Source organism: Carcharhinus amblyrhynchos, chromosome 17, assembly GCF_965287045.1.
Source record: "Carcharhinus amblyrhynchos chromosome 17, sCarAmb.v2.hapA, whole genome shotgun sequence".
Classification (NCBI taxonomy): Eukaryota; Metazoa; Chordata; class Chondrichthyes; order Carcharhiniformes; family Carcharhinidae; genus Carcharhinus; species Carcharhinus amblyrhynchos.
The window spans coordinates 54120591-54133722 of NC_137340.1; the positions used below are offsets into that span (position 1 = coordinate 54120591).

General features: G+C 46.4%; 1 protein-coding gene across 6 annotated transcripts in view; it reads right to left on the reverse strand.

The window, feature by feature from the left end:
• The window catches only part of LOC145354535 (LIM domain-binding protein 1), a 122403-nt gene that overhangs the window by 25412 nt on the left and 83859 nt on the right, over nt 1–13132 (reverse strand). For all 6 annotated transcript variants that reach the window (XM_080205982.1, XM_080205980.1, XM_080205979.1 and 3 more), the window contains one exon: nt 8703–8805. In XM_080205982.1, coding sequence (XP_080062108.1) covers nt 8703–8722 — 20 coding nt within the window. In that variant the 5' untranslated portion in view covers nt 8723–8805. The remainder of the gene's footprint in view (nt 1–8702; nt 8806–13132) is intronic.

A 13132-nucleotide genomic window follows, 5' to 3' on the forward strand; every position in this document is an offset into this window, starting at 1 on the left:
AGAAACATACAGAATGGAAGAAGCGATTTAACACATTGTGCCTGTGCTGTCCCTTTGAAAGAACAGTTGTACTTAGTCCCACATCCCATTTTTTCCTTAATTCTGTAAGTTCCTCATTCTCAGGTCCAACACCTTTTAAAAATGATCCATGGAATCAGCTTCCACCACGTTTCCAAGTAGAGATTCAAATCCTGACAATTCTCTGAAAAAGCGATTCACTTGATCTTCCCTGTAGACCTTTTACCAATGATTTTAAATCTATGGCTTTGAATAACTTTTTTGCTTCAGTCTTCACGGAGGAGGACGCGAATAGTCTGCCGGGTGTTAGCGATGGAAAGATGGTAGGAGTGGAGGGCCTGAATGAGATCATTGTTACGAGAGAGGCAGTGCTCGACAGACTAGAGGGACTGATGGTGGACAAGTCCCCAGGACTGGATGGAATGCATCCAAGGGTTCTGAAGGAAATGGCGGAGGTGATAGTGGATGCCTTGGTGATTATTTTCCAAACCTCGCTGGATTCCGGGGAAGTGCCGGAAGATTGGAAAACGGCTAATGTTACGCCGCTGTTTAAAAAGGGTAGCAGGCAAAAGGCAGGGAATTATAGGCCGGTTAGTTTAACGTCTGTTGTAGGAAAAATGCTTGAATCCGTCATCAAAGAGAAAATAGCGAGGCATCTTGAGAAGAATTGTTTGATAGAGCAGACGCAGCACGGATTCGTTAAGGGGAAGTCGTGTCTGACGAATTTATTGGAATTCTATGAGGATGTGTCTAGTGCAGTGGATAGAGGGGAACCGGTGGATGTGGTGTTTCTCGATTTTCAGAAGGCGTTTGATGAGGTGCCGCACAAAAGGTTGTTACGGAAGGTTAGGGGGCATGGAGTTGGGGGTAAGGTGTTAGCGTGGATAGAGGATTGACTGTCAAATAGGCAGAGAGTGGGGGTCAACGGGTGCTATTCGGATTGGCGGTTGGTGACTAGTGGAGTGCCCCAGGGATCGGTGCTGGGGCCTTAGCTATTTACCATTTATATAGATGATCTGGAGGAGGGAGCTGAGTGTAGGGTGTCGAAATTTGCTGATGACACAAAGATAAGTGGAAAAGCAAATTGTGCGGAGGGTGTGGAAAGTCTGCAGAAGGATCTAGATAGGCTGAGCGAGTGGGCGAGGACCTGGCAGGTGGAATACAATGTTGGCAAGTGTGAGGTTATCCACTTTGGCAGGAATAATAGTAGGAAGGACTACTACTTACAGGGTGAAAAGCTGCAGCACGTTACGGTGCAGAGGGACCTCGGGGTCCTTGTGCATGAGTCGCAAAAACCCAGCCTACAGGTGCAGCAGGTGGTCAGGAAGGCGAATGGGATGCTGGCCTTCATAGTGAGGGGGATTGAATATAAAAGTAGGGAGGTCTTGCTGCAACTGTACAGGGCACTGGTGAGGCCGCAGCTGGAGTACTGTGTGCAGTTTTGGGCACCGCACCTGCGCAAGGATATTTTGGCCTTGGGGGGAGTGCAGAGGAGGTTTACTAGGCTGATACCGGAGTTGAGGGGGTTGAGCTATGAGGAGAGGCTGAATAGACTGGGCTTGTACTCGTTAGAATTTAGAAGGATGAGGGGGGATCTCATTGAGACGTGTAAGATGATGAAAGGGATGGATAGGGTAGAGGTGGAGAGGTTCTTCCCGCTCAGAAAGGACAGCAGGACTAGAGGGCACAGCCTCAAGGTAAGGAGGGGGCGGTTTAGAACGGAGTTGAGGAGGAACTTCTTCACTCAAAGGGTGCTGAATCTCTGGAATTCTCTGCCTGTTGAAGTGGTGGAGGCTGCCTCGCTAAATATATTTAAGACGCGGGTAGATAGGTTTTTGGTAGGCAAGGGGATTAAGGGTTATGGGGAGAAAGCAGGAAAGTGGAACTGAGCCACTTCAGATCAGCCATGATCTTACTGAATGGCGGGGCAGGCTCGAGGGGCTAGATGGCCTCCTCCTGCTCCTATTTCTTATGTTCTTACGTTCTCTGATTATTGACCCATTCACCAGTGCAAATTGCTTTTTTTCCCTCTCTACCAAAACCTGTCATTTTGAAAACCTCTATTAGATCACTTCTTCACCCTTTTGCTCCAAGGAGATCAGATTTAACTTTTGCAGCCTCTCTGCATAACTGACATCCCTCATCCCTGGTAGCATTCTGGGAAAACCTCCTCCGTACCCTTTTCAAAGCCTTCATGCATTTCCTGTAGGTGTGGGGTCCGGAAATTCTCCACAATACTCCAGCTGATAGACTTAGGTGATTGATAAAATTCGAGCAACCATCTCTTATGTTCTATTTCTCAATGTGTAAACCCAAGTAACCCATCTGCTTTTTAACCACTTTGTCAATTTGTTGTCACCTTTAAGGTTTGAGTACATGGTTACCAAAATCTGTATGATCATTTTCATTTTCAGAATTGTGCTATTTAGAGGCGACGGGCTAATAATCCAGATGCTCAGGCTAATACATAAGCTGAGCAATGATTACAGTGATATTTAGGAGAGAGAAACTGTTTTCACTGGTTTGGAGAGTCTGGGACTGGAGTCATTCAACATTAGAGCCAGACCTTCCAGGAGTGAAATTAGGAAACACTTTGCACACTCAGGGGAAGAAGTTTGGAATTCTCTTCCACAAATGGCAATTGATAATCGATGAATTGTTTTAATTATAAAATTGATGAAATTTAAAGTTTTAAATTTATTTATTAGTGTTTCAAGTAGGCCTACATTAACACTGCATTGAAGTTACTGTGAAAATCCCCTACTTGCCACACTCCGGCACGTGTTTAGCTACACTGCGGGGGAATTTAACATGGTCAATGCACCTAACCAATACATCTTTAAGACTGTGGGAGGTAGAGTTTATAAGGGGGAGCCAGTCAATGTAGTATATTTGGACTTTCAGAAAGCGCGCGACAAAGTTCCTCATAAGAAAGTATCAGGCAAGGTTAAAGCACATGGGATTGGGGGGTGGGGGGAGTGTGTATTGAGATAGATTAAAAAAACTGGTTGGCAGAGAGGAAACAAAGAATAAGAATTAATGGGTCCTTCTCAAATTGGCAACCAGTAACTAGTGGGGTACCACAGGGATTAGTGCTGGAACCCCAGCTATTCACTACATACAAAGAACAAAGAAAATTACAGCACAGCAACAGGCCCTTTAGCCCTCCAAGCCTGCACTGATCATACCACTCAACTGAACTAAAACCCCCTACCCTTCCAGGGACCATATCCCTCTTTTCCTATCCTATTCATGTATTTGTCAAGTCTTCAAAGTCAGTATCATATCTGCTTTCACTATCTCCCCCGCATATATTAATGATTCGGATGAAGGAACAAAACGTGGCATCTCAAAGTTTGCAGATCATACCAAGTTGGGTAGGAGGGTGAACTGTGAAGTGGACACAGAGTTCCTTCAGAATGATCTGGACAGGTTGGGTGAATGGAGTAATTAATGGCAGTTCAGTATAATTTGGACAAAGTGAGGTTATTCACTTTGAAAGCAAAAACAAAACGGCAGATTATTACCTGAATGATTGTGAATTGGGAGCAGGGAGCATGCAGCAGGACCTGGGCATCCTTGTGCACCAGTCACTGAAGGTAAGTATGCAGGAGGTAAAGAAGGCAAATGGTATGTTGGCCCTTATTGCGAGAGGTTTCGAGTACAGGAGCAGGGATGTGTTGTAGTTATACAGGACCTTGGTGAGGCCACACCTAGAGTATTGTGTGCAGTTTTGGTCTTCTTTTCTGAGGAAAGATGTTTTTGCTCTCGAGGGAGAGCAGCAAAGGTTTACCAGGCTGATTCCAAGGATGGTGGGACTGATGTATGAGGAGAGATTGATTAGGTTAGGATTGTTTTTGCTGGAGTTCAGACGAATGAGGGGGGAATCTCTTACAGATTTATACAATTCTAACAGAACTAGACAGGGTAGATGCAGGGAGGATGTTCCCAATGGTAGGGTCGTCCAGAGCCAAGGGTCACAGTCTGAGGATTCAGGGTAGACCATTTAGGGCAAGGTGAGAAGACATTTCTTCGCTCAAAGAGTGGTGAGCCTGTGGAATTCATTACCACAGGAAGCAGTTGATACCAAAACATTGAATGCATTCAGGAGGAGACCGGATATAGCACTTGGGGTGAATAGGATCAGAGATTATGGAGAAAAAGCAGGATTAAGCTACTGAATTGGACGATCAGCCATGATCGTAATGAATGGTGGAGAAGGCTTGAAGGGCCAAATGGCCTCTTCCTGCTCCTATCTTCTATGTTTCTATGAAACCAGAGCACTCGGAGAAAACCCACGCAGTCATGGGGAGAATGTACGGAGTTTGCACAGTCACCCAGGTGAGCATCAAACTCGGATCCCCGGTGCTGTGAGGCAGAAGTACTAACCGCTGTGCTACCACACTGCCCACTGTGCCACCAACAGTCAAAGGTATTAAAGGATAAAGGGCAACAACAAGTAGATGTAGTTAAGCCACTGATCAGACACAATCTGGAACAAGCTCGAGGGGATCTGTTCCCAAGTTCCTAAGGTAAGGTAGTGAATAGTGTAGATGGAAGCAGAAAGTTGAAAGGAGCATTGACAGATTAAATGAGTGAGAGAAAACTGACAATTCAATGTGGAAAAATGTGAGATACCCACTTTGGATTAAATGGAAATGGTATTCTCTAAAATTTCAGACAGACAGAATAAATGTATACTGTTTCAACATAGCAGCAGCGTTACTCAATGAGACTGTCCCTTGATTTGAGGAAGACATCTACTCAGCCTCACAGGTTTCTGCCATGGACCCCCATATGTCTGAACAGGCAGCTTCTCCCCCAGGACAGCTAACTAGAACAAAGGAAGACGGTTGATATTTTTTCAGATCCAGGAAGTCAATGCAGAGTTTCCTCAGGATAGTGTCCTAGGCCCAGCCATCTTCAGCTGCTTCACCAATGAGTGTCCTTCCATGCTGCACAACATTCAGCACCATTCATGACTCCTCAGATATTGAAGCAACAATATCCAGGCTTGGGTTGATAAGTAACAACTAACATTCGGGCCACACAAATGCCAGGCAATGACCATATTCTACGAGAGAGAAACTAACCTATGCCCCTTAACATTCAATGGCATTACCACTGCTGAATCCTCAAGAACAACGCAGAATTGCTGAGCAGAAACTGGTAGCCAAGTTCTGCACACGAGGACGGCCTCAACCAGGATCTTGGATTCATGTCACACTATCTGTAACCCTCACAACTTGCCTGAACTTGCAAAATCTCATTAGCTGTCCTGGTTGAAGACAATTCACATCTCTTTAACCTGTGCTTGGCCCTCTCACCATTCACATTGTCTGTACCTTTAAGACTTGATTAACTGTAAAGACTCTCATTCCAATCATTATCTTGTAAATTGAGTTTGTGTCTGTATATGGCCTGTTTGTGAACACAAATCCTCACTCACCTGATGAAGGAGCTTAAGACTCTGAAAGCGAGTGCCAAATAAACCTGTTGGGCTTTAACCTGGTGTTGTGAGACTTCTTACTGTGCTTACCCCAGTCCAACACCGGCATCTCCACATCATGTACCACCAAATGCCAGGTTGTGGCGCTGCTGCAAATTCTGGAGCAGCATTACTATAAGCTGCCAGCAGGTGGCACCACATTGCATTATTGTTGTAGCATCAGCAGCGCCACCATCAGGTACTCTGAGATATTGCAAGTCATAGAAAAACATTCCCTTTCACATCCTATTGTCTCCACAGTATGTGGATATCGTCTGCACAGAAAAATACTCTTGAAACCTGAATGTGAAAAGCAAATATTTATACAAATCCTGGGAAATATTAGCAGGCAATTGCTCCATGTGTTTGGTACTGAATTTTGCTCAACTTCAATCCCAGGCTGAGTGGAATTCTCTACACAAACCATTTCCAGGTCTTTATTTGTGTCTGACAATCAACAGATAAACACCAGCACCTCACACTGGCTCACTGACTTTTCGAAAGGAAAGGCACTTGGATAAAGCCGTTGATAGGGACTACAGGCTTGGAAAGATGGTCTGTCAGAGAGCCGGTGCAGACTCGATGGGCCGAAAAGCCTCTTCTGCACTGCAGGGATTCTATAGATCTATGATTATGACTGATCACAGTGTCAGCTGAGTGACAAAGAGTAGAAATTGGGTAGGAGTCTCGACCTTTGTATTGTAACTACAACCCCTACACTGGAAGATGCAGCCTTTCATGCTGAGATCCAGGCATAGCTGTGACTTTCCCACAGTCACAATCCTGTGGATATTCATTGGCTGGGCTGTTTTATTGGAGAATGGGTGAGGTAGGAAAATATATCTTCTCTCTGTTGAACCAGATTCCAGCAAAGAGAAATTGCATTTGGACAAGAACAACAGGCTTAACCCGAGATGCACATCTCCCTGGGATTGGTCAATGTACACACAGCACCAGATCCCTGAGATTGATCTCACGTTGCACTGGGAAATACAGACATGAGCTTTGAAGATATTGTCCACATTATTATAGGATTATAATTTTCATACTTCAGATGATTGTTGGAAGATGCAATGCTTTCTACTGACTGAAGGCTTGACTAACAGAAACTCAGGAGCCAGGGAACAGAGTTTAATTTAAAAACAGAGAAACTAGAAGTAGGAGGAGGCCATTCAGCCCTTCAAGCCTGCTCCACCATTCATTGTGATCATGGCTGATCATCAAATTCAACATCCTGATTCCCCCCTCCCCCTGCAATATCCCTTGATCCCTTTAGCCCCAATATTTTGGCCTCAACCACATTCTGTGGTTGCAGATCCCACACATTCACCTCTCTCCGAGTGAAGAAATTTCTCCTCACCTCAGTCTTAAAAGGTTTACCCCTTACCCTCAAAGTATAACTCCTGGTTCTAGGTTCCCCCACCATTGGGAACATTCTTTCTGAATCTTCCCTACCTCAGCCTGTTAGAATTTTATAAGTTTCTGTGAGATCCCACTCACTCTTCTAAACTCCAACAAATATAATCTTAACCGACTTAGTCTCTCCACATATTACAAACCTGCCTTCCCAGGAATCAGCCTGATAAATCTTCACTGTACTTCCCTGACAGCAAGGACATCCTTCCTTAGATAAGGACTCCAAAATTGCACAACACTCCAGGTGTGGCCTCACCAATGCCCAATACAATCATAGTAAAACATCCCTATCCCTATACGCAAACTCTCTCACTATGAAGGCCAACATACCATTTGTCTTTACTGCCTGCTGTATCTGCATGCTTACTTTCACAGACTGATGCACAAGGACACCAAGGTCTCGCTGAGTATCCATCTCTCTCAATCTACACCCATTCAAATAATAATCTGCCTTCCAATGATTGCTATCTAAGTGAATAGCCTCACAGTTATCCACATTATACTACATCTGCCATGCATATGCCCACTCACACAACTGAAGCATCTTTGCATCCTCTTTACAGCTCACCCTAACGCCCCCTCCACAGCTTTGTGTCATCTGCAAATTTGGATCTTTATATTTACTTCATTCATCTAAATTATTAATATATATATAATGAATAGCTGGGAACCCAGCACCAATGCACAAGTCGCAGCCTGTGTGGGACCTGTGCCCCAGTGAGAGTCAGTGTGTGTGTGGGACCCTTACCCCAGTGAGAGTCAGTGTGTGTGGGACCCTTACCCCAGTGACAGTCAGTGTGTGTGGGACCCGTACCCCAGTGAGAGTCAGTGTGTGTGGGACCCGTACCCCAGTGAGAGTCAGTGTGTGTGGGACCCGTGCCCCAGTGAGAGTCAGTGTGTGTGGGACCCGTGCCCCAGTGAGAGTCAGTGCGTGTGGGACCCGTACCCCAGTGAGAGTCAGTGCGTGTGGGACCCGTACCCCAGTGAGAGTCAGCGCGTGTGGGACCCGTACCCCAGTGAGAGTCAGCGCGTGTGGGACCCGTACCCCAGTGAGAGTCAGCGCGTGTGGGACCCGTACCCCAGTGAGAGTCAGCGCGTGTGGGACCCGTACCCCAGTGAGAGTCAGCGCGTGTGGGACCCGTACCCCAGTGAGAGTCAGCGCGTGTGGGACCCGTACCCCAGTGAGAGTCAGCGCGTGTGGGACCCGTACCCCAGTGAGAGTCAGCGCGTGTGGGACCCGTACCCCAGTGAGAGTCAGCGCGTGTGGGACCCGTACCCCAGTGAGAGTCAGCGCGTGTGGGACCCGTACCCCAGTGAGAGTCAGCGCGTGTGGGACCCGTACCCCAGTGAGAGTCAGTGTGTGTGGGACCCGTACCCCAGTGAGAGTCAGTGTGTGTGGGACCCGTACCCCAGTGAGAGTCAGTGTGTGTGGGACCCGTACCCCAGTGAGAGTCAGTGTGTGTGGGACCCGTACCCCAGTGAGAGTCAGTGTGTGTGGGACCCGTACCCCAGTGAGAGTCAGTGTGTGGGGGACCCGTGCCCCAGTGAGAGTCAGTGTGTGTGGGACCTGTACCCCAGTGAGAGTCAGTGTGTGTTTCCAGTTTTGTAATAACTATGCTGGCGCTTTAGTGAAGGCTGTTTGGTGAGATTCAGATCATGGTTGGCACCCACTGAGAAGGGCTGGTAGTCAGACCATGCCAAATTGTCAGCCTCTACTAGAATGAGTAGTTTCAGAAGGAAGCAGCACGGAGAGCGAGTCTGTCTGGAGGCTGACACTTACCCGACATCGCGATCCAGCATGCTGCCCGGATGGTAGGGGGGGAACGCGTTGCCGTTAGGGGGTTCCTTCGGCGAGTACAGTTTGAATGACTTAGACGAACACCCTGGAACAAAAGGACAGATAAACATAAGTATTGATGCATATATGTTAGTTCTGCAGTTGAATCAGACTGAGTACCACCCCTTCCTTAACAAATGGGATCCCATTTCTCTCCTATTTCATACCGTGTGGAAACGTAGGCCAGGATTCTCCTGGCCCGCTGCACCGCACATCTCCTATCTGCTTTCTCTCAACGCAATTGGCTCCGTGCCGGAAATTGGCATGGGGAGGTGGGGAGGGGATGTGTGTGTGGTGGTGGTGACTGGGGCTGGCCCAGGAAAGCCCGGTAGGCCAGTGGGGGGGTGGCGTTGGGAAGACCAGCGATCAGAAGACTGACAATGCGGGGGGGGGGGGGTGGTCACGGCGCACTGCGCACACATCTATCTCCACACTAACATATTGCGCATGTGCAGTGGTCCATCCAGCGCTATGCTGCTGACCTCTCCACCGAGAATCAGCCCCGTCCATTGCTTTTCAGAGTGAGTTGTGCTGTGGCACTCTGCAATGCTCAGAGTGTTGGAGATTCACTCAAGCAAGTACTCCCAAAAAAATGGGCAGGAAATACTCCCGCTTTCCCGCCCGTTGGACACTTAGTTTTGTTTTGGGAGAATCCTGGCAGTAATCTTTGTTAAGAAGATAGAAGATACCAGGCCTTTACCAGGGCTCTAAAGAAGGAGATTATATAAACAAAGGCTTCTATTCCCTGAAATACGGAGGGTTAAGGGATGATCTGATGAAGGGTTTAGGATTTTGGAACAGCTGATATGGTAAATAGAGAGAAATCTTTTCCAATGATGAGGGAAATCTAGAACTGGGGATGTGTAGAACTGGGGGAGTTTAGAATGGGAGGAACATAATCATAATTTCAGAGCCAGGCCATTCAGGAGAAGAGCTGAGAAACACTCTGTCACATAATAAGTAGATGGGAATATAAGGATATGACAGAATATGGGGTTATGGCAGGTGCAGACAGTTACGATAAAGGTTAGCTATGATCTCAGTGAATGACAGAACAGGCTCGAGGGACCGAATGGCCTTTTTCTCTTCCTATAGATAGGTTTATCCAGCGCTTTCCACCAGCATGAATTTCTGGTCTCACCAATGGCAACAACCTGTTACGGGTTCCTCAGCGACAGAAGGTGCGACCAATGGGAAATCCCGTCTACAGCGGCAGGACCAGAAGATTCCGCGGCCAGCCACCATCACAATGATGGAAAATCCACCCTGTGTTCTGAATGATGTCCCTTTGTATTGTGAGGCCAATTCAGATAATGATACAGCACAGCAGACCACTCAGCCCATCAGATGTGTGCAGGAGGATTCCAGGACAAGTTTATAATTAGAGCTAGTCCATTCAGAAGTGAATTCAGGAAAAAGCTTTCACAATAAGGGCAACTGAAATTTTAAATTCTGCTGGGTCTGTACTGCTAGTGAGACGAGACATACTCAGGGATGGTGATGGTGGTGTCTGGGACATTATCTGTGAGGTATAATTTTGAGAATATAACTATGCCAGGCTGTTGCTTGACTCGTCTGTGAGACAGCTCCCTCTATTTTGGCATAAGCCCCCAGATTTTAGTGAGGAGGGCTTTGCAGGGTTGACAGGACTGGGTTGTTTTGTGAGTCTATCATCTTTCTTGCTTGTACATGGGTGATAACAATCCAGACTTAGCATTATTGTCAATGGCTGTGTGATTAAATAGATATCGGTGAATCTGTTGCATGAGGTTCTGAGACAAGGCCACATTTTTCTAGCATCTGAGGATTTTGAGGAGGTCACTGCACAGCTCGCTAAATGTGATAGATTAACATTTGTTGTGTCTAAGGCATTTATAAGACTCTGCAAGAGAGATTTTCAAAAATAAAAGAGGATGACCAAATGTGGTGTCAAGAAGTCCCAGTTGTGGAGGCAGTGGAAATAGAGGGAAAGCCCGCCCGCCGCTTGTTAGAATTATACCTGGCACAAAGGAAGATGGTTGTGGGGATTAGTGGTCAATCATTTGATTTAATTTATTATTGTCACATGTATTTACAGTGAAAAGTATTGTTCTTGTACGCTATACAGACAAAACATACCATTCAGGGAGAAGGAAACAAGACAGTGCAGAATGTAGTGTTACAGTCATAGCTAGGGTGTAGAGAAAGATCAACTTAATGCAAGGTAAGTCCATTCAAAGAAGTCTGACAGTAGCAGGGAAGAAGCTGTTCTTGAGTCAGTTGGTATGTGACCTCAGACTTTTGTATCTTTTTCCCAAAGGAAGAAGATGGAAGAGAGAATGTCCGGGTGCGCGGGGTCCTTAAAGCCGGAAGTGTAGACAGACTTAATGTTGGGAGGCTGGTTTGCATGATGGATTGGGCTACACCAGAAAAAATGCTTTCTACAATGCATCTGTAAAAGTTGGAGAGAGTTATAGTTGACATGCCAAAGAGAGCATAGAACATAGAATATTACAGCGCAGTACAGGCCCTTCAGCCCTCGATGTTGCGCCAACCAGTGGAACCAATCTAATGACCCTCTAACCTAAACTATTCCAATGTTATCCATATGCCTATCCACTGACCATGTGAACGCCCTTAAAGTTGGCGAGTCCACAACTGCAGCAGGCAGGGCATTCCACGCCCTTACTACCCTCTGAGTAAAGAACCTAGCTCTGACATCCGTCCTATAATTACCACCCCTTAATTTAAAGCTATGTCCCCTCGTGTTAGCCATCACCACCCGAGGAAAAAGGCTCTCACTGTCCACCCTATCCAACCATCTGATCATCTTGTATGCCTCAATCAGGTCGCCTCGTAACCTTCTTCTCTCTAATGAAAACAACCTCAAGTTCCTCAGCCTTTCCTCATAAGACCTTCCCACCATACCAGGCAACATCCTGGTAAACCTCCTCTGCACCCTTTCATAAGAACATAAGAAATAGGAGCAGGAGTAGGCCATCTAGCCCTTCGAGCCTGCCCCGCCATTCAATAAGATCATGGCTGATCTGTCGTGGCTCAGTTCCACATTCCCGCCCTCTCCCCATAACCCTTAATCCCCTCTCTTATCAAAAACCCATCAACCCGCGTCTTAAAAATATTTAGCGAGGTAGCCTCCACCACTTCAACGGGCAAAGAATTCCAGAGATTCACACATCTTTCCTATAATGCTGTGACCAGAACTGTACGCAATACTCCAAGTGCAGCCGCACCAGAGTTTTGTACAGTTGCAACATGACCTCACGGTTCCGAAATTCAATCCCTCTACCAATAAAAGCTAACACATGGTACGCCTTCTCAACAACCTTATCAACCTGGGTGCCAACTTCCAGGGAGCTATGCACATGTACACCAAGATCTCTCTGCTCGTCAACACTACTAAGAGTCCTTCCATTAGCCCTACATTCTGTATTCCTGTTACTCTTACCAAAGTGAATCACCTCACACTTTTCCGTATTAAACTCCATTTCCTCCAAACTAAATTTCCTTGGTCACCTCAGAAAGTATAGCTCATCTCAGCTCCAGGATATCAGGCTCGTGCCCTAGGTCCAACCAAGAACAGCCGTTTCATCAATGACCTTCCCTCCATCACAAGGTCAGAAATGGGGTTGTTCGCTGCTAATTTAAATCCAATTAATAAAATCTGGAATTGAAAGCTAGTCTCAGTAATGATGACCATGAAACTATCACACTTGTTGTAAAAACCCATCTGGTTCACTAATGTCCTTTAGGGAAGGAAATCTGCCGTTCTTACCCAGTCTGGCCCACATGTGACTCTAGGCCACAGCAACGTGATTCATTCTTAACTGCCCTCTGAAATGGCCTAACAAGCCACTCAGTTCATGGACAATTAGGGATGGGCACCAAATTTGGTTTTGCCAGTGACACCCACATATTATGAAAAAAAAATTAAATGCATAATGTTCAGCTCCACAGATATTGAAGCAGTTTGTTTCTCTATGCAGAAAGACCTGGACAACAGTCAAGCTTGAGTTGATAAGTAGCAAGAAACTATCTTGCCATAGACATGCCAGGTAATGACCACCTCCAGCAAGTGAGAATTTAACTATCACCCCTTGATATTTAAAGTATCACCATCACCAAATCCCCCACTATCAGCATCCCCCAAGGTCACCATTGACCAGAAACAGAACTGGAGCAGTTATATAAATACTGTGGCTGCAAGAAGAGGCCAGAGAGTGGTAATCCTGCAGTAAGTATCTCACCTCCTGAGCCCCAGGCAAAGCTTGTCCACCATCCGCAAGGCAATAGTCAGGAGTGTGATGGAACACTCTCATGGAAACATAGAAAATAGGAGCAGGATTAGACCATTCAGCCTGTCAAAGCTGCTTCCC